We start from the raw sequence: 23,412 nt of genomic DNA on the forward strand, positions 1-23,412 counted from the left end.
AGAGAACCGATATAATACCGACGAACACGGGATCCTCGAAGGCCAAGGAAGCAACGGGCTAGTCCTTGGCTCTGCAGCCAGCCAAATAGCCTTCAAAAAGCAGCCTGGATCACGTTGTTAGACTACAATGATCGAATGTATCTCAGCGACTGGCCGGGCGCTGCCTCCGGTAGTCATCTTCAAAGGTGAGAGCGTACAAGCCCAATGGTTCAATAAGGAGCTTGGTCTAGAAGACTGGTGCTTCTTAGCATCAACCAAGGGCTGGACCTCTAATAGCCTTGCGCTACATTGGCTCAAAGAGGTCTTTATCCCTCGAACACAGCCGTCTCAGCCAGAGGCTAGGCTACTCGTTATTGATAGGCACGGGAGCCACACAACTGATGACTTTATGTATATGTGTTATTCAAATAACATCTACTTACTCGTCTTACCGCCACATACATCGCATATCTTACAACCCCTTGACCTAGCTGTCTTTGGCCCCCTGAAGACGATCTATCGGTCTGAGATCTCAAGGATCAGTATCTTATCAGATACAACGCCTCTCGGCAAGGCAGTCTTCCTCGCTGCGTACAAAAAGGCCCGTAGCAGGGCCCTGACGATCAAGAATATCACAGCTGGCTGGAAAGCAACAGGGCTATGGCCAATTAATCGCAACAAGCCTCTCATGAGTCGGCTACTAGCCCAACCTCTCGATTCAACAGCAACAGCAGCCATAGCGCCACTAGCAGCTTCTACCTAATTCAAAAGGAGCCCAAGGAGCTCTTCCAAACACCTCGTCATTCAGGACAGCTTTCTAGGCTAGCTCGACCCTTCCTTTCCCCTTCAACAGACCGTACGACACGCCGGCTATTATTCCGGAAGATTGGCCGTAGCATTGACGGGCAGAACACCAAGCTAGCCGAGGCCGAGGCCACGATACAATCCCTTAAGCATCAGATTGATAATCTACGGCCTAAAAAAAGAGCTAAAGTCACCTGTAGCCCTAATAGCCGGTTCGTACGGATTGAACAGATTGTCGAGACCAAAAAGCGGCTTGCGCAGCAACTTGAGCCGGCCGGGCTTTCCCAATTGACTCAATCAAATGATTTTAATTCCCTATGTCATGAGTGGCAGCTTGACTAGCTAAAAATACCCTAATAATATGTTCGCGATGCTATTGTGTTGAGTTTGACGCCTTCAACGGGCTTGTGTTATGCTGTATTGGGTGGTCAAGGTCTAGGGGTGGTCAAGGACTGGGGGTGTTGTCTTATGCCATTGGCTTTCTCGGAGACCAAGACAATCATCGAACACAGCGATTAATGTTTACCGAAGGATATTTGGGATCAAATGAGGCATGGGCGAGGGGGGCACATGGCCGGATGATAGTGCTATCGAGGTTCGGGTCGAAATTACGTCCAGCACAAAGCCTCATTCAGCAGCCCGTCAAACGCTGAAACAACCCCTTGCCCCGTCTGCACCTCATGCAAGCCAGTCTGTATCTATTTATAGTCGTCAGTACTGTGAATGCGCTGCTACCTTGATTTGAAAGTACCCCAGAGGACAAGTGAGCACAGTGCGCGCCTCGAATCGCCTCGCGCTGTTTGTGTGTCAAGTCCATCAGACCTGGACTTCCTCCAATTCTCGATACTACACTATTCAGAGCGCCAAAAGAGTTGAAGACAACGCTGGATAAATAAACAGGTGCCGTCAAAATTCTTTTATATTTTGCATGTGAGCCATTATGGAGGCTTGAAAGCACTGTCAAGTCTTCGCTTGACGGGAGCATCGACACGGATACTCTACGCGGCATCACCCTAGTACAAGTAAAGCGTTTCTCCCGAGGCAAGAGAGTACAGATGCTCCCAACATACACGATAGACGGAACCATACACTGTGAGGTCTATCATGAGAATACGGACACGCAGTACTTCGAATTATCTTATAGAGACAGCCCGAGATGCGCTGTTGCCTAGTGCAGCCCACGTTCATATATTTTCTCTGCCTTCATCGCAGGTCCTACCATTGTCTCTGTGGGAACAACCTTGCTAGCAAGGCGTTAGGGATATTCAAGCCTGCATTAGCATAAGTCCTTAAATGTTGACTAGCTGTCACGGAGACAGTCTCGGGTGCGCTGTTGCCCAGTGCAGCCCACGTCCACATTATCCCAATGTCTTCATCGTATATTCCACCGTAGACTCGATGAAGCGAGCTCTGTCGTTGCTGGGAGCTGCTGGGAATAAGATTCAGGTCGGGGGGTGTAATCAAAGGCACCTTATCGACTAACTTCCAGCTGCTGCCCCCCATGACAGAGCCCGTGTCACGCAGAGGTTCAAGCACCCAGACGCGGCCACTCCAGTAGGACTCATTAGCGAGCAGTTTTGGAACAGCTAACACATGGCTAGGCGGCCAGGATCGTTTGATTCCCATTATCGCGTTGTAGGGAGCGTGGTCTGATGTGAGTGGAAGTACAGCGGGCAACTGAGACATGAACTTTGAGCAGTGGGATGAGCTACCCATCACGCTAATAACGTGTAGCACGTTGGCTATTGGAGAGGAAGGGGGAGCCACGTCGGAAGTGCTGCGGCATGAGAGGCGTACATGCACAACAACAGCATCAGCCAGCCACCAAAGTGTCTCGTCAGACAGACCAAGGTCATGGAACGTGTAGTCGTCCGAGCGATTCAGACTTCGAAACGCAGCACTTGCCCGATCGAACCATTGAAAGTCCTGCTCACTGCAAAACGCCAATGCTAAAACCACCAGTTGAGGGTGTGAAAGTGTATCGGCATTGAGGGCACTGTCAATCAAACCCACCGGGTTCTCTACAGGCCCAGCGACCGCTGGCATGAAGCTATGAGAGATGCCCGGTTGGAAGATTGTCTGCCACTCCGGTCGGCCTTCGATGGCCCGTATGAATTCGACGGTAGACGCTGAGGGCACGTATCTCTGCGGTGCGCCAACGAATATCAAGTCGATCTCGATGTACTCCTTGGTTGCGCTGAGGTGTATCTGAGGTCTATTGTCGCTCTGAGTCGCAGGAGATAAGGATTCCTGGGCCAAACCGTCGGTGTAGGCGCTGGTTGGCCGTCGCAGCCAAGACAACGCTGTAGACCCGTCTATGCCACCCTCTCGCAGAGCCACAGGGGCTTGTCGCATGCTCAAGGGGCCTGGCTCACCGATGGCAAGAGATGCCAGTGCTGCCATGAAGAAACACCAGTCCTTGTCTTGCTCCGGTCCATCGTATATAAGCCCGGCATCTGAGACGTTCAAGGCGATGGAAAGCCTGTCGCGCTGATAGAGGCACCCAGCTTCTTCGAGAAGCAAATAGTTAGAGATGAGGCTCCCGGAAGAATTCTCGTTAGAGACTCTTGTCCCTGCTGGATAGGAGGTAAGTCTGCCCGCTAGGCTCCGATTGAATCTCGACCGATCATCGTCACCCATTTCATCTTGGAAAAACGAGCTGATCATCACGAGCGTCGTTAGGACAAATCGAACCACGCTGCCTTTCTCATCATACACTCTCAACCTAGGCTGGTGAGCGAATAAGAAGGGCCCAGAAATCCTGGCTTCGTGGATGCACCATGCTCGTGTGAACCATCTAGATGCTAAGATGGCTTTGAGGACACGTCTTAGAGATGCAAAATCGTCACTCGTTGGCGCAAACTGTCGAAGAATGTGCATTTTGACGTCTTCAGTGATGCCACGGGTCTCGTCGTGGACGATTCGCAAGGTGCTGCCTGGATTGACGGCACTCTGCACAACGCTATTGAAGCGATTCAGAGCATCGGCGGCAACGTGGTCGATCTTAACATCTTCCATGACAATGACAAGGCGAGCGGCATTCTGATAGATGGCGTCCATGCAGGCAATCTGGAGGCTCTTATCGGCATCGTCCTGTTGGTTGATACATAGACTGTCGATCCAGACTCCCTCAAGCCTCTCTTCGTCTTCATAGCGGAGGTCTAAAATAGACTTAACCATGTCCTGAGGGAACGGCCACGGCTGCAACACAGGATTCTCAGTCGCTCTCGTCCATCCATCGTTGGGCCAGCTCCAGCTCACTATAACGTACCCGTCAACTGCGCGGCGTCTTGTCCCCCTGGGCACTAGCACTCGAAATGGTGCATTCGATATTTTCTCGGACTTCGTCTCGAAATTCCTGGCAATTGTGGGGTTCAGTCTGTGCAAGTTGTCGAGGTGTCGGTCGTGACGCTCCCACTGGCTCTCGAGCTTATCAATCACATCGCCGAAAAGCTTCCGACGGTTTGGCTCGGAGAGACACCAGAGGTCCATGTCGCCAGTACGAGTCACAAATGCGGGATTGCTCATGGCAATCAAGAAAGAGGCCAAGATTTTTGGTATTGTGTATGAGAGTGTTGCACGGAGGGGTAGACAATTGCGTGAAAGATGCATAGTGAAACTGAAGGTAAGTAGCCATGAGGGTCAGAAACTTATGTTTCCGCGCAGAATGTACCCCTCACGCCAAGCAGAAACTCTTCGATGTCGAGGGTTTAGTGCGCGGAGCTGAACTGATAGGAATAGCATAAGTTCTACATCGAGATATAGGGTAGTACCTAGGTATCTCTGGGTAGCTCACGGTATTCACCTGTAGCTTATTATCGTGGCGTACGCTAAGATGCCTTTAGTGTGGCCATAATTGGATCCAAGCGTGCTTATCTAGGTACAGAGCATACACAGCACAAGGGAGCTGAAACAACATGCATAGCGGGGTGGGCATCTAGAAATATTCGTCCAACAAATTTCTTGCATCTATCACAAGCATCATTCATACGCAACTTTTGATATATAGATAGCCGTCTCCATTTATAGCCCCTGGCGACGATCGGGGAGCCGCATGTTCACAGTGCCAAGTGCACCCGATAAATTTCCCGTAGCTACTCTACTCTAGGTAGCCATGGCCAGTGACTGTTGTCAGCCGTTGGTAGGCCGCACCTATTGCATAATGCAGTTGGTTAGGAGTTGCATTAGAGCTGGAATGGCTGTCACATAAGTGAGTTGGTGACCATTTTCGAACCCAATGATGCAAGGGCACGGCACAGGAGCAGCAACATGAAAACCTGGTTCTGGGCGGATGAGGCAACCAAATGTTGGCTTGCATGCTGAAAGTGTTATAGGCAATAGTTTCGCTCTCCTTCAGAGAGGGGTATCGGCGTTTCGTGGCTTCTGCAAGTATACGAAGGTGCCAAGGCGGGATGGCAGCCTATGAAGCGCGGCGGCGGGCTAGTGCGCGGAATCTGCAAGGCCAATAGATTATCACCAACATCAGAGGCAAAGCAAGATCAATTGGGCGCAGTTGACCACAAAGGCTCAGGCCTCCGCAGATCATCTCCTTCCTCTTTTAATTTTTCTTGTTATAGATCTATTAGTATAGCCTATATAATACCAACAAATTCTTGGCGCGTTAGCCCGACCGCGCCTAGCCTTAAGGCTCCTGAGATAACTACTCCATTACTCAAAAAAATAAAGATCCTTTCGAAACGCCCGGGTACTACCTAATCTCGTCTCTTAAGGTTAAAACTCAGTAGCTTATCTAGCTACTAGTAGCTTCTAGTTATGAGGTAGTTTAGAAATAGTTTAAATACTAAGGTCGTAATAACCTAGATAAGATTATAGAGCTTATTTAGGTGAGTACCTTAGATAAAGCAAAGCGTAACATTTAGAGTAATCACCGAGTAAATCGAGTAGTAATCACGCCATGGACGCATTTGCGAGGACAGGAGCCTGCATTTCAATGGCTTACAGTGTCTCAGCCACCCGGAATGCCTAAGCTTGGGGATAGGACCGAATTGTATTTCTTATGTGAACGCACGCAATACGCCCGGTGATCCTGGTCCCCTGGGGCTCACACAAGGCGACGGGGTTAGGCCGTGTAGCCCCTCGAGGGGGCTTTCATGGTGACAGGCGAAGTTGGGGGCGGGGGAGGAACACCACCACGTGATTCCACGATCGAACACTCTGCCAGTCTTTTGAGCGATATGGCGGGTTGAAACTGAAGAAGACGATCGAAGTTGATCTTCAACCCGACAAAAGAAAGGCTTTATACTGGTGGGAGAGAGTGTGGCCCAATCAGATATGACCAGAGTCACATACAGCACCCTAGCAGTCTGCCAGCAGTCGTGACCACGTTTTTTGGATGCCGCTGGGAACCTTGACAATCAAATATTTCTGTCGAGGTATTCCATTACTGGACATTTGGGGAGCCTAGCTGACGCCATCACCACTCATTCCAAGCTGTTCAGCCGTACACGTAGACAGGTATAGACTTCCAGCCTAGCATCCGCGCTGTCCCGCTCGTCTATGCGAGGCATTATGCATTTCGAGACACCCGGAAAATGTACATCTTTCCGGGACATCAGCTCAAGAAGCGACGAGTAGACTCTCTTCCCCCGCCACCCCCGCGAGCCCCGCCAATGCTGAGTCTGGCTATCCCCGCGTCGTGCTATGATCGTTCTTTGCCCGTCCAATTCCCCTCCCTGGTGCTGCTGATCAAATATAGGACAGACCAAAGTGGAATATTGTCGATGTGTTCCCTAAATCTCCAGACGACGGCTTCGAGCAAGCGAGCCACATGAAGGGGTCATTCTCGGGGGCTCCGGTACGTCAAGAAAGAAGCTGAACGTTTTGAGCGAGTGTTAAGCACTGAATTTAGACCGATAGGGGGGGTAGACCTTGGCCAACACTTGGCCCCATAATTGTGGACTGGAACTAGGCTTTGTCACAGAGCCTGTACTTAGTGTGATTGCTTGTATGAGTATTTTAAGGAAGGACTGAGTGATTTTTTGTTTGTATGTCCTCAGTGGAAAAAGACTGAGAGGAAGTACGTAAAATTGAGATACTACCCGGATTATCAAACAAAAGGTCGTGAAAAAGGTAAGGCCGGCTACAAACCATGGTAAGAAAAGAAATATGCGGCCTCATTTGTATTTTCGAAAACATAAATCGAAACCTCGATATTTGCAGCGCCAATACGACATAAGTCGTGGGCCACACGGTGTTGGGTGCCGCCAGGGGTTGTATGCTGTTGATCGCCTATGGCAGCCATGAGATGCACGATTCTCCGGGGGCGTGCGTATCACAATCCCCCTACATAGAGAGTCCGGCAGCTCGAGACTCTACGCCAGACTGCATCTGGCCTACAGATGAAGGGGGAGGAATTTTGCCAATCTGGCATAAACAACTACCCTCAGCTCGACAAATCTGTAGCGAACGACAATGCATACGTGCTTGACACTGACCTTGACTACAGATTTCAACTGAGAGTTCTCAGTCTGTCCTTCTCATTCACTACATGCCACAGAGTTTCAGACATTGAGGTGGCATGGCTGTGAATCTGGTGGACCGAGTGTTATTCTGATGGCTGGAATGGACTTGATGCTCAATACAAAGGAGTGGTCGTTCAGGTAAAACGCAGCCGTTGCACTAGATAATCAGTGTTTCCTGAATTTCATGATTCCCCTGGATATCATCATTTTGTCTTGCTGGGGCCCACTCATCTCTTACTTCTGTCAAACCTGCAGCAAAGAACTCAACACTATTGTCGGCCAACTTGACCTGTACATGCTTCATTTGGCGCCATTTGACCAAGTTGCGCGAGTCTAAGCGCGGCCCTGCTGTAAGCCAACCATGCCGCGGTGCCGCCTGTGTGCAGCGAGACCATGTGGCGCTTCCTCCAAAATCTCACGACAGTATGCCGGGCTGAAGCAAAGAATCCTCGCGTCAAATCAGCTAATTGGCTGGTGGAGGTGAATTTTGTTTTTTGCAATTTATCTTTGACGACGATTCTTTTCTCGTGCACACGTATTGTCAAGCGGGACAAGTTTGACTGACGCCAGTTGGGCTCTAAGCTATCCTGGTATCTCTAACTCTTACCACGCTTCACCATAGTCAGTCTCTAATTTAGCTCCCCAGCTATCAATACTTCAATTGTCTACGCACAGACTACTATGTACTGCATCAGACTGTGACTCGACCGCTCAACGACATCCTAGTGTCTTCAGTTCACAAAACTAACTCTACATCTACCTATCGTATAGCTAATCTGACCCGAGCGTCACACTCGCTGACCACAACATGTCCTAGGCGGATCATGCCATGAACCGTTTTAAGTGGTATGCCGCCACCGATCCCAACGAACAGTCCTGACTTAAAAGCCCACAATAACAATATTTCATGGCCGTTGATATTGCCCAGCTTATAAATGTTCTATCAACCGTCAGTTGCTATAAGGTTTGATGGTGTGCTCATCTAGCATCTCTATAGCGGCAACCTGTCCAAGTCTCCGAAGGGCAGATCCACCCTACCCTATAGAACTCGTGGCCTAGCCTGATTAGCATCATAGTCGTGTGGTCCACGCCCTGGTTTGAGCAAGACTTGTGTTGGGAGCTCGGGATTTTTATGTCTCCGTACGCCGAAATAATAAAGCTAAGTCGCTGAGCCATTTTTACTACGAGACACTTGCGAAAAGCAACAGCAAGGACAGCTCGCCATTTGAAGAGGGCTAGCTCAAGCGTCAGCCTTGTTCCTTCAAGGGTACAAATCGCCAGCCAACTATGTTGATGCCCAAATAGGCGCGCGTACAACGCGGGGCTCGTCGTGGGTGACTCCGTTCTAGGGTTCCGTACGTGTTACGGGCCCGTGTTGCTGTCGGCGGCCGATAGTTACGTGCCCGCGCGCGCAAATGAGTATCACGTGCTACGCGCCGAGAGTGCACGCACTTAAATTCCTTAAGTTATCGGTGTTATTTAATACTGTTTTATACTTAATTAATACATTTGATTTTCTCAGCTCTCATTAAATTTAGATAAGTTCAACGGATTGATGACCTGACTCCAGTCAAAGCAATTGTTCATGGGGCATAAAATTGAAGATAACGAGGGAAATGAGGTCTAATAAGACGCTTTTGGGTACGAGTGAGACGGAGAGAACGTTACCAACCATGCCAGCCAGCAAACAGCTTGAGATGATTGGTATGCAACCAACTCGCGGCATATGACTGGTGGCGCCTAGTTATGTAATCGGAGCGACGCCTAAAAATGACACAAGCGACGACGATGTTGTGTGACAGGCCCAGTGACTGTTGGACCAGTCACTGCCCTGATTGGTCAGGCTCCACATTCGGCCCACAGCTGCCCTCAAAAGGCGGCATCATCGCGGCATCGCGTTCTTCCTTCTTTCCATAGCATCAGCATGTTCTTCAGATAGAGAATTCATCATCTTCCTTCTCTTCTGATCTGTTGTTCATCATCATCTTCATAGATACCTTGACGAAGGGTATCAAAACGGAACAAGTCTGGCAGTTGAGCCTTGGTGGGTGGTGGTGACGGCAACGAGCGTTGTTGGCGGCATGTGGTTCGGTCTAAAGCCAGCTGTGGCCATTGTCATGGGTGCGGTGATGGGGCTCATCTGGTACGGGGTTGTGACCGCTTGATGATGCAGTTGCGTGAGGCTTCTGCATCGAAACAGACGTTCGTCATCAAGACCGGGCTATAATAAGATCTGATTGCCGTACAAATACATGTAGACGGCGAGGAAATGCTGACAGCGTTGGTGTCACGACTAAGCGACTCCTTGGTGTGCCCACGAATTCATTACTGTACAGAGTGCCTGTAGAACTGCTTGGCCTTCGAGCTCATTTCTGGGATTTATCATTACTACATCGACTTGAGCTCCTCGTATCTTCACCCCAGTCGCACGCAGCAAGACTGTTTTCGAAACTCGGCGACTTGCTTTCGCCTCAATCATCCCTCGCGCGCAGTATCCTTGGATGCTCGGTGGTCTCACTTACTAGCCAAGCTCAAGCTACACCGCCAGCCTCCCTGAAGAACGCCGTCACATCATCGAGCAAGGCCGTTCCCGCGCTGTCACCAGGGTCTCCAGCATTGGCCTCTGGCCCAGTCTCGCCCCCCGCCGCGATGTAGGAAAACACGCCCCGTTCACCGTTCATTCGGAGCCAACTCGTTCTCCTCCACCTCGAACTCCAGCTCGCCAATGGCAGGGTCGATGACGAAGGTGTTGGCTTCAGCGGCCAATTTGGCCCTGGCTGATATCGAGAGTACCTGCAGCAGCAAAGTGGCTAGCACGAGAGCTTTTGATAGTGAAAGAAATGATCAGTATCATATCAAGTAACTTCAGCGTTCAGCATGTAGTTAATCTTCTGAAGTGTGGAGCCCTCAGTGCCATCAGCAAGCTCGACAGTCCATATCACGTTCTCAAAGTGCTCCAACCCGAGCGGCGCGGCTGTAGGGGCGGGATTGGCCGTGATAGCGAGGGAGCGAGCCTCAGCATTTTTGAATTGGGCCTCAAAGAGACCGTTCAACCGGGAGAAGTCAGCATCATTGATAATGAACGGGAGCTACAAGGGCGACGGCTCACGTGGGTAGGCGTCACCCTGCTTGAGGTCGCCACTCTCGAGTGCTACAGAGTCTCCGAAAAGTGCCTCGATCTCGACTTTGTATTCGAACGCCCCTTCTTCATTCTCGCTAGCCTCGCCAGCCTCAACGACATCCTCATCACCGCCGGCAGCAGGTGGTTCGACAACCTCAACAGTATCACCGCGCTCGACAACCTCCACGTTCCCCAGTGGCTTCCCTCCTGCGCTTTCCTCCCCGGCAAACATTTCTCCTAGCAGGCTTACACTGTCACGGTGAGCGTTGCGAGCAAGGAGTGTCGGCACGGCCAGGGCGGTCGAAGCCTTGAGGCAGATGGCTGCTAGGGCGAGGAGCTTCATGTTGAAGTATTGTGGTCATGGTTCAAAGCACTGGAGGGCTGCTTAGGAGTTAGGTCGGTGACGACCAGCGTATACCAGCTGTTGTATGTCTTTCGCACCTGTCTCAATTTCTATACCCGGAACTATAACGGGGCCCTAATCAGGGACTAGGGATTAGGCTATAAGCCACTTATACTAGTAGGTCCGTGTGGAATTTCACTTTAAAATCAGCGGTGCAACTACAACGACACTCCTTGGTGACTTGGTCCATGACAGGAAGTTCCTTTGGAGCTCCATGCCTTTTTTCCTTTTCGGGGGTATCTAGTATCTATCCACCTTTATCAAATGCATTGACTGATGTCTACGGAACAATCAAACTTGATAGGATACTCCGGGAGACAATCAGCTGCCTACATGGATGTATTATTCGAGGCACAAGTTAGTGCACTCATCTTTGTCCTGCTCGTTCCGCGAGACGATATCCGCCATGGTCACTCCGGGCTCTTGCGGTATATTGTTGTTGTGACGAATACTGAAGAGAAGCTAGGGACTAATGTTTAAGGTACGACAGCGTTCCATGCTAAGGTATCTTGGTGCCTACACGTATCCAAGCTCCTCTAGTGTAGGTGAGAAACATCGGATTTCTAGGGTCTGATCAAGAGCAGTACTTTGCAGGGGCAGCTTTATTGCTGGCACTATTGCAATGTCTCACACGCCAACAATTGGGATCCTTGGGGACAGTACTGTCTAGTATGTCTTCTTTATTACTTTCCTTTTTTTAGAGAAACGCGCGTGCCATTCGTGCCGCCGGTGGCCCGGTGGTGAATCGGGCCTGACATTGTCTTGAAACTAGTCCCTGTCAGACCCATACTTGCTGCATTTTTGTGTGTACATGTCTCGAGTAGTCTTTGTGAATGAGCAGCAGATGGAGTGCTGATATTCGTGTCTCGTACTGATGATTTTTTACTGGAAAAAAAGGCCGATGCCAGCGACAAAAGCAACCAAGCATGCCGTCCATGCTATAGCCAGGCTTCCGCGAATGCTCACCCCCGTATCTTCGTCATCACTCTCGTCGGCAGGGCACTTGATCATCGAATCATCCCAACGGCAGACCCTGGCTGTAGCCGAGGCATAGATACTCTCTACGAGCTCGGAATCAACCTGTGCTTCGCATAGACGTGGAGTGGGTGTCATGTTCGAAAAGAAGGCGCAGGCAGAAAGATCGACATCGTATCCGCTGACAACTTCTGTGAGGTTCCACACGTGGCCCTGCAGCATTAAGCATTGTGAGTCTCCATCAGCAAGGCTATCTCGAGGGTCCTGGGCCCCTTCCTTTGTCGTAAAATACACGCGATTCCATATAGAATTTCCCCGAGAATAAGAGAGGAAGATACTCCTCTTGAATGCAGTAGGGCCAGTACACATTCCATGAGAATGTCCAATAGGCCTCTGTGTTGAATGTATCGCCGTAGACATGGTGAGCAAAGAACGGCTTGCTGTCCGACGCGTTGGCCAGCTTTTCCGTGTCGACGGCGGTTGCACCGATCACATCCCAGTCGCTGGCGCTCTCATTCCACTTCATCAAATTGATGCGGATGCTGAAGTTCACTGACCGAGTGGCAGCTGGGTTCTGGAAAGCAAAGACGAATGGGGAGAGATACGAAGGCGCATACGTCTCGTTGCGCGGGAAGATGGAGGTAAACTCGTTGATGCCCGTTTCAAAGTCGGTGTCGGCGCCCATGGTTAGGCTGCCGCCGAGGAGGCACATCCAGGCGACCAGTCGCTGCCCCATTATTCGATCCATGTCCTCTCTCGGGGCAGATGGTGTCCATTGGGCATTGTCCCGAAACAAAACGCATATCTACACTCTCAAATGAAAAGTCCCAGGAAAGTATTGTGCGGCTCGAGTACCCGTTCCCTGCATTACGTGTTGACCGTTCAGCTTGGAATCATATACGCGACGGTCAATGGCATCCCGAGGCTGTCGCGATCAGACAGAGGAATTTCAACAAGCTAGGATCCTCAACCTGCAAGGAAAACCAGAAAAGGTGATGACATGAAGCTCAGATCCTGCGATGCACTTTGACCTTGAGCCATTGAGACACTCGCGCACCGGAAGTACTCGAAAGTCCTCACAAAGTTTAGACAGTCCTATTTTGTGGACGATCTAGTAGATCAATTCATGAATCTAATGTAAAGGACGCTCGCGCGGGCAGAGTCAGACAGATTCTCAGAATTCTAGATGTCGTTCTGATAGCTAAGGGTGTTAAAATCAAGGTACCTGATACGTGGATTCCACGGATTCACCAATCAATGCTCAGGCAGCTCAAGCGAATCCTGCCTTGCGCAACAGCCACTTCACCTCCTCTGCTACCTCATCCTCTCCCTTCTCAGCATCAACGGGCATGACATCCGTCTCCTCAGGCAATGCGCCCTCATACACTTCAAGCTGACCTTCGACCATCTTCGCACTCATGTAATGCCCCTTGCGGGCTTGGAGCCTCTCGATCAACACTTCGCGCCCTGCCTGAAGATCCACAAACACGCTGTCGATACCCCGTTGCGAGAGGCGATCCCGGATCTCCGCCCGATACGCGACGCGAAGCGCCGAGCAACTCACCACCACGGAGGCATAGCCAAGCTCGTCAATGGTCTCCACGGCCCGCGCACTGATGCGTCTCAGCCACTCGGCCCTGTCCTCGTCGGACAGCGGCGTGTCGGATCGCATCTTCTCCACCGCGGCGCGCGTGTGTATCGCGTCACCCTCCGCAAACGGCACGCCAAGCCACTGGGCAATCGCTGTACCTGTGGTCGTCTTGCCCGTGCCGCAAGGGCCAGCCATGAAGAAGGCCGTCCTCCGCTCGACGGGGCCACTGCGCTGCCAAGCGTTGTGCATAAAGTAGTCAATGAACTTCTTGACAAAAGATGCATTCACCTCGGGCGCGTTGGCCAACGCCGGCGACAAGGAGCATGCCTTGTCCGTGGCAAAGGGCTTGGGGGGAGCAAACTCGTCCTTGTCGTATTTGGAAGCGAAAAAGTCAACGAGCTTGATGGGCGGGTTGACCTTGGGGTCAGGGTTCGACGCACGCAGACGACGCACCCACTCCTTTGGCTCTACTTCCTCAAAATCAAGACCAGCTGAGCGGAGTGCCGGAAGAAGGTCATCCACAAAGCTAAATGTCTTGGGGTGCGTCACATTTGTAAATCCGCTGCCCGACTCGGAGAGAGATATGTCAGCAATGGCGGCGGCGACAACGTCAACAGGGGTCCACGACGGCGTCTCTGGCAGTTTTGGCAAAGCACCAATAGTGACAGCGGTCTGCATCATCATCGGGATGGCTTCTTGAGCGTTCCATACGCCGTGTTGAGTGTCGCCGGCAATCTGACCGACGCGAAGCACACGAGACGTGATGCCCTGCGCCGCTGCACGAGCGCAGACGTGCTCCGCGACAGACTTGGACTGCGCGTATCCCATGCCTTGCGCCCACTCCAGAATTGGTAGGGTCTCTGGTATAGGGGTCACTGTCGAGCGCGCACACGTACTGACGGAGGAGCAGAAGTTCATGGAAGCGCGGGTTGGCGAGGACTTGCAGAGGGCGAGCAGATGGTTGACGCCTGCAATGTTGCCCTTCTCGAAGCTTGTGAGCTGCATGTTGAAGTTGACGGACCAGGCGCAATGGATCACCGCGCGGAGGTTTCGGCCCACGGCATCATAGACGTCGGGAGCCAAGCCCAGCTGTGCATCAGACAGATCAGAGGAGAGTGCCACGATCTTACGACGGGAGGAGAGGGGCAGAGCATGGTACACCTTCCGCTGAAGCATGGACTCCTTGACCCGGGCGAGAGCTTGGCTCGCATTACCAGTAGAGCGCACGAGGCAGTAGATTGTGTGAATGTCGGGGTTGGCGGAGAGCTGGGCGACCACGTGTGCACCGAGCGAGCCAGTTGCACCGGTGACAACGACAGAAGTGGCCGCCTCACACCTGAAATTGCCATACTTGTCAATCATGACTTGCATCTCGGTCTCGACGTCTGCAGTGGTCGAATCAGTGCCGTTGCGCAAGCCATACAAGAAGCGACTAAGCTTTTCGATGGATGGGTGTTCAAAGACGACGTTCTGCCCAAGTTTTTGGCCGCCAAGGTCCACCGTCTTGAGTATATCACTGCGCATCTGAATTGCTTGCAAGGAGTCGAGGCCTAGAAGAAAGAAGTCTGTGTCGTTCTCAACTTCGCTCTGCGAGGAGACCGTGCTCTCGAGCAGCTGTCTGATGTAGGCGGCAAGCTCCGGCAGCTCGAACGCCTGTAGCTCGCCCGAGCCAACGTCCTGCGCATCATATGTCTGTTCCATCTGATCCTGGAAAGCTTTGTAGAAGGCTTGGCGAATGATGCTGCCCTTGTCGGTCCGTGGGTAAACGCACTCCGCGGGGAGTATGTGAACCATACTCTTGGATATGCGCGCAAACGCATCGACATTCTTGTTCGCGGTGTTGACGACAGGCCAAATGGCGTCTAAAATATCTTCCTGCGACTTTCCAGTCAGGTGGGCCGCCGGTACCACCAGGACACCGAGGTATGGCCTGCCTGCGCCAAAAACCACGGCTTCAGCGACGTTCTTGTGTGAGCGAATTTGGCCTTCCATGCCCACGGGACCAAACTTTTCACCATTGCTCAGAACAAGCGTATCATCAAGACGCGCAATGTATTTCCAGGCTCGAGGAATGGTCGGGTGAGGCTCGAAAAGATCCTTGGTCGCGTAGGATCCATCAGGCTGGTTCGACTGGACCTTGGCGGGCCAGCCGTCTGTGACGACGCACTCGTACAAATTGGGACCGCGAGGCACCCACCGAAGATACGGCGTCAGCCGATCGTGTTCGCGGACATAGTTCCATTCTGTGTCGCCAGGGGGCCGGAAAGAAGTCATGAGCTGGCCGACCTCGGTGGCACCGTAATGGCCGACCAGGTTCACACCGCTGCGCACCAAGGTATTGCCCAGTTCGTCGGGGCAGGCGGAGCCGCCGTACATTACGATCTTGAGCTCTTGCAGGAGACGGATGCCCTCTTCGGTCTCTGCGAGTAGCTTCAGGGCATAAGGTACGCCGTAGAAGATTTCGAACTTGTGCTGGCGCATGATCTTGATCAGATAGTCCTGCGTGAGGGGCAGGTCGGCATTGTACATGTGCAGCGACCGGCGCGCATACACGGCGCGGAACAAGTTGCAGATGCCGTGGTTGTGGAACAGAGGCAGGGTGATAAACGCCTTCATGCGCATGCTCATGGCGTAGTTGGGCATGCATGACTTCTGGGTCTGGTAGATGGGCTTGGGCAGCCCGGTCGATCCGCTCGAGTGGATGATCCAAGCGATGTTGTTCACTTCCACCTGGGGATCAAGATGGGCGTCCAGGCGAGTGTCGCCTATGACATCGATTGGGAACTCAAAGACACTCCGGGCGGCAATCTCACAGATCTGTACGCCTGGCATGCTCTGGCGCACCAGATTTGCCATGTCCTGGTGCCTCGCCTCGGCTACCAGGGCGCTAGCTCCAGTGGTGGTCAGCAGGGACTCAATAGCAGCCTGCGATATCCTCGTCGACAGCAGTAGGACTGTGTGGCCTAGTTTTGTCAATGCGAGCATGGTGATGAGATACTCGAGATTCGAAGGCCCCAGCAGCCCTACCACTGTAGGCTTCTCCTCTGACGAATGCCGGGCCGGGAGTCGAGCTTCGTAGTGTTTGGCGACACGCCACGCGAAGACATCGAGTTGCTGCATGTTGTAGTCGACAAAGTCAATGCCATAGTAGGGATACGAGACCGCATGGTCGTAGGGATGTAGCCTTGCCCGACGACGGATGAGACTGTCAATTGTGGTAAGTGAAGAGTCGTCATCGTCGCTATCTGCATCGACTCGTAGCGCCTTTGTATGAGGCAGAGGCTTGTCGGCGTCGTCTTGGACGGCATCCTCTCGACGGGTTGGACTTGGGGCGTAGACTGCGGTGGGCATGTTGACTTCGACCTCTGTGTATGTGTCGATGAAGGATGGCGTGCTTCGTCTCAAGACACTGCCATCAGCGAGGATAGCTTTCGATTATGAGGACATGGCCAACTGGACGGCCGCGTGGTCTGAATGTGCTGATTGTACCGAAGCCGCAACGCGCGCATACCGGAGCATGCATGCCGCATGGGCATGGTCAGTCGATCTCTGACGGATAAACCTCCAACAGTTCTACAGTTCTGGGCGGGCGGACGCACCCGAGTGCTGTATGGAGACATGACGGATACTTTTCCGACATGTTTCCAGTGGACGGCGGAACCCCGCATCATCTCCATGCTACGTACAACGTCCGATATCCGTCCACACCAACAAACTTTGCGTTTCTAGCCCGTGCTCTAGTTCGCTTCTTCTCATCCCCAGGTTCCCCATACACCAGGGTGGCCTACGAACGCTATCCCCAGAGCGACATGCCGTCGGCAGGCTAAGTCTATGGAGACCCCGGCCATTGACCGATCCTACCCCGGAAGCCACAAGGACACGCTTGTTGACTCGTGCTCCGCGGCGTGGCTGTGAATATCCGTCCGTCCTGTTCTGTCATCTTCTCCTCCCGGCATGGCTCCTTCAGTGCTGGCTCTTCATCGAACTCCTCAGCAGATGCCGCATTGCCATCGCCATTGAGCCATGTGCCGCTTCTCCGCTTTGTTCCGTCGAATCGTAACAACGCTGCGGTTGGGGCAGCCTCCTTTCGGCAGACACCAGACCTGTGGCCGTACAACATAAAGACAGGTCGATGTCCACTGTCTTATCCTTCCATCAAATCCAAGTCTTCTCGATAGCACAAGTGGCTTTGCGCATGCTTCCTGCAACCAGCTCAAGCCTGAAAGGACAAGTCTCTTCAGAAGTCCAGGACAAGCCATCAGGCCCCGTTCGACGAACACTTTCCATAAGAGCTCCTTGTAGCCGTCACAACATCTCGTGATTCGCACACGCAAACACCGGTCACCATGGCGTCCGATAAACCAGATATCGTCGAGGTGGACAACCGCTCCCTCGAGCGGGACGCTGCCGACCACGAAAAGGCCACAGCAATCCACACGATTGACAACATCCGAGTCCTCGGCCTGAGCGACGAAGATGCAGACTTCTACAACAGCCACACGGAGAAACAGCGCAAGTCGATCACTCGAAAGGTAAGCCATTCCCGCGCGTGACGAGCTCATCATGGCCGGCTGGGACTGACACAATGCATGCAGGTCGACATCCGCCTGGTGCCCATGCTGGCAATCCTGTACCTCATTTCACACCTTGACCGTGCCAACATTGGAAACGCCAAGATTGAGGGCCTAGCCACCGACCTCAAGCTCGACGATATCCAGTACAACATTGTCCTGTCACTGTTCTTCATCCCGTACATCCTGCTCGAGATCCCCTCCAACATCCTCCTCAAAAGATTCAAGCGCCCGAGCGTCTATCTCGGCATCCTCGTCACGATGTGGGGTATCATCATGACCCTGCACGGCGTGGTACAGAACTTTGGTGGTCTCTTGGCTGTTCGCATGCTGCTCGGTGTCTTCGAGGCCGGGTTCTACCCGGGTGCCGTGTATCTCTGCACCTTCTGGTACATGCCCCGGCAGCTGGCGACTCGCATCGCGTACTTTTACTGCACGTCTGCGCTGTCCGGTGCCTTCTCCGGTCTGCTTGCCGCCGGCATTGCCCAGATGGACGGCGTCGGTGGCTACGAGGGCTGGCGGTGGATTTTTATCCTCGAGGGCATCGTGACCGTTGTGCTCGGCGTCAGCTGCTTCTTCTTCCTCATCGACTCGCCCACGCTCTCCTCTCGCTGGCTCCGCCCTGAGGAGATCCGCTTCCTCGAGCTGCAGCACTTTATCAAGCAAGGTGGCCGGTTTGCCGACGAGCACGACGACAAGAAGTTCAACTGGCACGATCTCAAGATGGTCGTGACCAACTGGCGCCTGTACATGCAGGCGTACATCCTCATGTGCATCTCGGCGTGCTCGTACGGCACCAAGTTCACGCTGCCGTCCATTGTCAAGGGAATGGGCTTCACCAACACAAACGCCCAGCTCATGACCGCCCCTGCGTACGTTGCCGGTGCCGCATCCTCCATCTTCTTTGCGCGTCTGTCCGACCACTTCCACTGGCGCATGCCCTTTGTCGTCATGCCTCTCGGCCTGATCACTATTGGCTATGCGGTCATCATGTCCTTCCAGGGGGATCTGGCGGGGAGCCACATCGGGCCGGGATATTTCGCCCTCGTCCTCTCGTGCATGGGAATTTACCCAGTGCAGCCAGCCGGTTCGTCATGGGCGGCCAACAACCTCGCCCCGTCCTCGCGTCGTGCCATTGGCGTGGCCTTCAACATCTGCGTGGGCAACATTGGTGGCATCATCGGCAGCTACATGTACCTTGACCGCGAGGCGCCCACCTACGAGACCGGCTTTGGTCTCTCGTTGGCCTTTGGTGCCAGTGGCATGCTGGTCGCGGTCCTGCTCGAGCTGAGCTACAAATGGGGCAACGCGAAACGGGCCAAGCTCAGCGAGAGTGAGATTCGGGAGCAGTACAGCGATCGGGATCTGATGAAGATGGGCGACAAGAGCCCTCTTTTCAAATACACCTTGTAGTTGGGTTGAGCCTCGGGGTGCCCGGTGGACAGTGGGGAGCTCCTGGTGAATGGAGTCGCGGACGCAATTTGGCTTCCGCTAGTCTAGCAGAGATGTATAGGGTGAGCAGTAGCAAATTTCGAATTGACCGCCTGCTTAGCAGATGAGTTTAATGCGCCACGACTACGGACTAGACGTGGACGTCAACATTGAGGCGTTGGTGATGGAGTACCATGAAATGAAATCCCACTGTCTTTTTTTCAGACTATTTCGAACTCGAGTCGAGAGTAGGTCTCACTATTAGGGAAGGAGTGTTCGCATGATTATGTCAGCACATGAGGCGGCAAACGGAGACGCGGCCACGCCCCCAAATGTCAGTCACCTGGGACCAAGCATTGACTTGATCACCTCACCACATACATGTACCCAGCCCCTTCATTGCCCACTGCCGGTTGAACGACGCGTCCAATGCGTCGAAATGCGTATCACAGATAGCCGGCAAGCATTCAGTCTTCTGTCATTGCTGTACGTCCGCCGCCCGATTGCCTCGATGCCCTATGCTCGTACTGACCATGTCCCAGGGGCTTGGCGCTGGGCAGCTGGCGGTTGTCTTCGCGATTCTACATAAGCGCGTCTTTCGGTGCGCTCCTCCTTTCTCGGCATGCTGCCCCGAAACCATTGCTGACGGATGGCAGAGCGACCTGTCTTCTTCACGGTCATCACGCTACTCGCCTGCAGTGTCATTCTTCAATGTCGAGCGCAATGGAGCACCAGTCACGGACCGCCTCTCGAGGTCGCACGAGTCACCCAGAAACCGGCGCTGCGCGTTGAGCAAAAGGGACTTCTCAGAGTGGCTGCGCGCGTTTACGATACGTGGACGCGCCTACATGTGCTGTTTCGGACACTGCTCGTCTGTCTCGTCACACGCACGATACTCTTCTGGTACACCTTGCGCAAAGCACAATGCGGCTGGATTGGGATAGAGGTGGGCGCTCCATGAAACATCCTCATTGTGGACAATGCGCTAACATCTGCAGGCATTCTTGCCCTTTGCGACGCTGGCTGCCAGCCAGATCATCACATACGCGACCGATCGCCTTAGGGGTGCCAACCTGTCTCTCGACCGCAGCCCTGTGCCTCGAAAGTCGAAACGAGTCGTCTACACTATCGTGGCGTTCGCGTGGGCGCTCTGCGCCATGTGGGCACTCGGGAGCTTGCATATCCGCACAGGGGCAGTGTGCCCAGTGGGTTGGCGCGTGTGGCCCTTGACGCCGTTTCTCCAGATGACCATGTGCTTGCTGGACGCTGTGATCCTGGCTCAGGTCTCGCGGCTGCGTCGATACGAAGTTGAGGGCAGGCGCGATACCTCCAAATTCCTTAGCACGCTCTTTATGATGGCAGCTGTGGGCTCTACCGTCGTGGCGTTCTCCCCAATACTCATCGAAATGAGCTTGTACTGGACTCTACGACTCAACGCTGTCGACGTCCGAGATTTACTTCTGGATTCAAGCGTTGCCGTCTCGGTCGTCCTTTGTGCGCTAGCCTTGATGGCGTACCTGGAGGCGTCTACTTTGGCGTTCATCATCGCCTCCCTGGGTCTGTTTGGGTTTAGAATACCAAACCTTGGGGCCGGTCCGCTCCTAGCGCCCATGTCACCCAACTTGGTTCTTGGGTCATCACTAGCTGCCGCTCTCTTGACGACACTGTTTGTCCTTCTCACCAAGCCCAACGACGGGAAGGTCCGGGCTTCCACAACGGCAGTGCTACACCATGTCACGAGGCTGGGCTTCTTGTGCATTGTCGGCATCTGCGCCATCTGGGCCTTCCTACTGCCACCGCATGGCGTCGGCATGGCTTTGCCATCGGCCATCAACAAGCTGTTCCAGGTCGCCGAGATGGATGCCCATCAGTGGGCGGAAAAGGCTGCCGCCAGCAAGAGTCTCAAGGATGCCGTGACGGAGTACCGGAAGCGTTATGGCATTGCACCACCGCCCAACTTCGACAAATGGCACGAGTTTGCCACCAAACACCATTCGCCCATCATTGACAGCTTTGACCAGATCCATCAGGACCTGCTTCCATTCTGGGGTGTCGAGCCTGCGGAGATCAGAGCGCAGACGGGGCATATCCTCGGCTACTCAAGTCTCGAGATGGGTGGTCTCCGCATCCGCGACGGCAACCTCCAGCAGTCACCCCACGTCCCGGGCACGCATCGTTGGATGGCCGAGTCTCTCGAGAGGATGATCGCCCCCTTTGCGCAGTGGCTGCCGGACATGGACCTTGCCATCAACTTGGGTGACGAGTGTCGCATGACAGTCCCGTTTGAGGACAAGGCAGTCCTGTTGGAGAAGGCGACTGCTACGCGGAAAACGGCCGCGCAGAAGAGCACGGACGGGAACGTCGTGTCGCGCCGGTGGCCACAAAAGAGGGAGAGGTGGCCGCAGGACTGGGCAGACGTGCACGGGGACTTTTACGAATCATCAGACATCCCACCAGACTTCTCGAGCAACCTTCGAAAGCCGCTCTACTACGAGTGGGTGGCGCCAACGTGCCCTGCGGGCTCTCCAGCGCGAGACCGCAGATGGTGGGATAGAAGCACAGCTTGCATCCAATGCGCGGCGCCGCACTCCATCCTGACCGACGAAGGCGCTGTCATGGCGCATCCGGGGATGGCCAACAATCTGTGCTATCAGCCAGATCTTGCGTACCTGGATGGCTTCATCTTGGCGCCCACCGCCGTGACGACCAAGAAGCTGCTGCCCATTTTCAGCCAGTCGCGTGTTGGTGGATTCTCCGATATACTGTTCCCGTCACCCTGGAACTTCAATCTAAAGTCGGAGTACGAGGAGGCGGAGGATCTCGCGTGGGAAGACAAGCAAAACGCCTTGTTCTGGCGGGGCACGCCTTCGGACGGGTACGCCTGGGACGGCACCTGGACCGGATTTGTGAGAGCACGCCTGGTCAATGAGGGCTTTCAGCGAGGTCCAATGTTGGACCTTGGTCCAATGTTGGACCAGTCCGTCGGCGTCAACGTGTCCTATGCTGGGCGGATCGAGAAATGCCACGCGGCGGACTACCGGGCGCAGCTCGCCACGTTTACACACTGGGGCAGAGCGACGCTGACAGAGGACTACCAGCCCGAGGCAGACTGGCCTCTGCCGCCCGTCACGGCGTTTGACGAGCACTGGCACTACCGTCACCTCATCGACGTGGACGGCGCCGGGTTCAGCGGGCGATTCCTGCCCTTTCTCCAGTCCCGGAGCGTCGTGTACCGGGCCGCGCTCTTCAAGACGTGGTATGACGAGCGCCTGCGGGAGTGGCATCACTACATCCCCGTCGACGTGCGGCTTGGAAATGGGTTCTGGTCGGTGCTGCGCTACCTCGGCAGCAGCGAGCGACACGACCAGTCGAAGCATACGGGCGACGAGATTGCGCAGAAGATTGCGATGAACGGCAAGGCGTGGGCCAGCAAGGCTCTGCGGGCGGAGGACATGCAGATATACATGTTTCGCTTGCTGCTAGAGTGGGGACGGGTTGTGGATGATGAGCGGGAGAATCTTGGCTACGTCGTGTGATGTGTCGAATCACTGATTAATACTACGTACGGAGCACACCGACAACCTACCGGTGTCCGGTGTTGACTTATTTTCTGGAGCGCGCATCTGCGCCGAGAGGGACCAGTGCATATGCATGGTCCCCCTGGTCAAAGTGGCCTGATTTGCGCCCGAGCGGCTGAGTGTCGTGCGGAGAGTTCCGGCCGCTCGAGAAAACTTTTTCTTTCACGTCAGCGGTGGTCCCTGAACTCTATTTTCGCTGTCAGCGAAGCGGGCCGGCCAGAAAAGCCTTTTCGCTGCCGTCCTAGGGTCGTCGTCTAGTCGGGTCCCTGGCGCATAATCGTATGATTTGGTCGTGGGGCGTGACAAGTAGGGCAAGCCACGCGGCACGGGAAAGGGCACCCTTGTCGACATCCTCGTGGCCGGCCCGTGAGGAGAAGAATATTTCCAATACCTACGTGCGGGTACCGCAGTCAGCACTCCCGGCGCTCGCCTACATATACCATGCTCGTCATGATCCCTGGGCCACGGATCCTACAT

At 53.8% G+C, this 23,412-nt stretch overlaps 5 protein-coding genes across 5 annotated transcripts; 2 read left to right on the top strand and 3 right to left on the bottom strand.

The window, feature by feature from the left end:
* Positions 1-2,663: 2,663 nt before the first annotated feature.
* On the bottom strand, positions 2,664-4,275 carry J7T54_004679 (uncharacterized protein; the record flags this gene model as incomplete). The annotated part of the gene is made up of 3 exons (XM_051503358.1): positions 2,664-2,716; positions 2,793-3,273; positions 3,730-4,275. 3 exons carry the CDS (start codon positions 4,273-4,275, stop codon positions 2,664-2,666), a joined length of 1,080 nt encoding a protein of 359 aa, XP_051364989.1.
* A 5,660-nt stretch (positions 4,276-9,935) lies between these two features.
* On the bottom strand, positions 9,936-12,512 carry J7T54_004680 (uncharacterized protein; the record flags this gene model as incomplete). Its single annotated transcript, XM_051503359.1, has 5 exons — positions 9,936-10,058; positions 10,130-10,239; positions 10,375-10,723; positions 11,756-11,977; positions 12,057-12,512. The coding sequence occupies 5 exons, from the start codon at positions 12,510-12,512 to the stop codon at positions 9,936-9,938; spliced, it is 1,260 nt and encodes a 419-aa protein (XP_051364990.1).
* Positions 12,513-13,034: 522 nt separating this feature from the next.
* J7T54_004681 (NRPS-like enzyme) lies at positions 13,035-16,706 on the bottom strand (the record flags this gene model as incomplete). Its single annotated transcript, XM_051503360.1, has 1 exon — positions 13,035-16,706. One exon carries the CDS (start codon positions 16,704-16,706, stop codon positions 13,035-13,037), a length of 3,672 nt encoding a protein of 1,223 aa, XP_051364991.1.
* A 995-nt stretch (positions 16,707-17,701) lies between these two features.
* Positions 17,702-19,339, top strand: J7T54_004682 (MFS transporter; the record flags this gene model as incomplete). Its single annotated transcript, XM_051503361.1, has 2 exons — positions 17,702-17,887; positions 17,951-19,339. The coding sequence occupies 2 exons, from the start codon at positions 17,702-17,704 to the stop codon at positions 19,337-19,339; spliced, it is 1,575 nt and encodes a 524-aa protein (XP_051364992.1).
* Positions 19,340-19,796: 457 nt separating this feature from the next.
* Positions 19,797-22,893, top strand: J7T54_004683 (Beta-1; the record flags this gene model as incomplete). Its single annotated transcript, XM_051503362.1, has 4 exons — positions 19,797-19,843; positions 19,900-19,958; positions 20,014-20,303; positions 20,356-22,893. 4 exons carry the CDS (start codon positions 19,797-19,799, stop codon positions 22,891-22,893), a joined length of 2,934 nt encoding a protein of 977 aa, XP_051364993.1.
* Between the last annotated feature and the right edge of the window lie 519 nt (positions 22,894-23,412).

The sequence above is a fragment of the Emericellopsis cladophorae genome, assembly GCF_022114955.1.
Source record: "Emericellopsis cladophorae strain MUM 19.33 chromosome Unknown NODE_5_length_938552_cov_118_678949, whole genome shotgun sequence".
Classification (NCBI taxonomy): Eukaryota; Fungi; Ascomycota; class Sordariomycetes; order Hypocreales; family Bionectriaceae; genus Emericellopsis; species Emericellopsis cladophorae.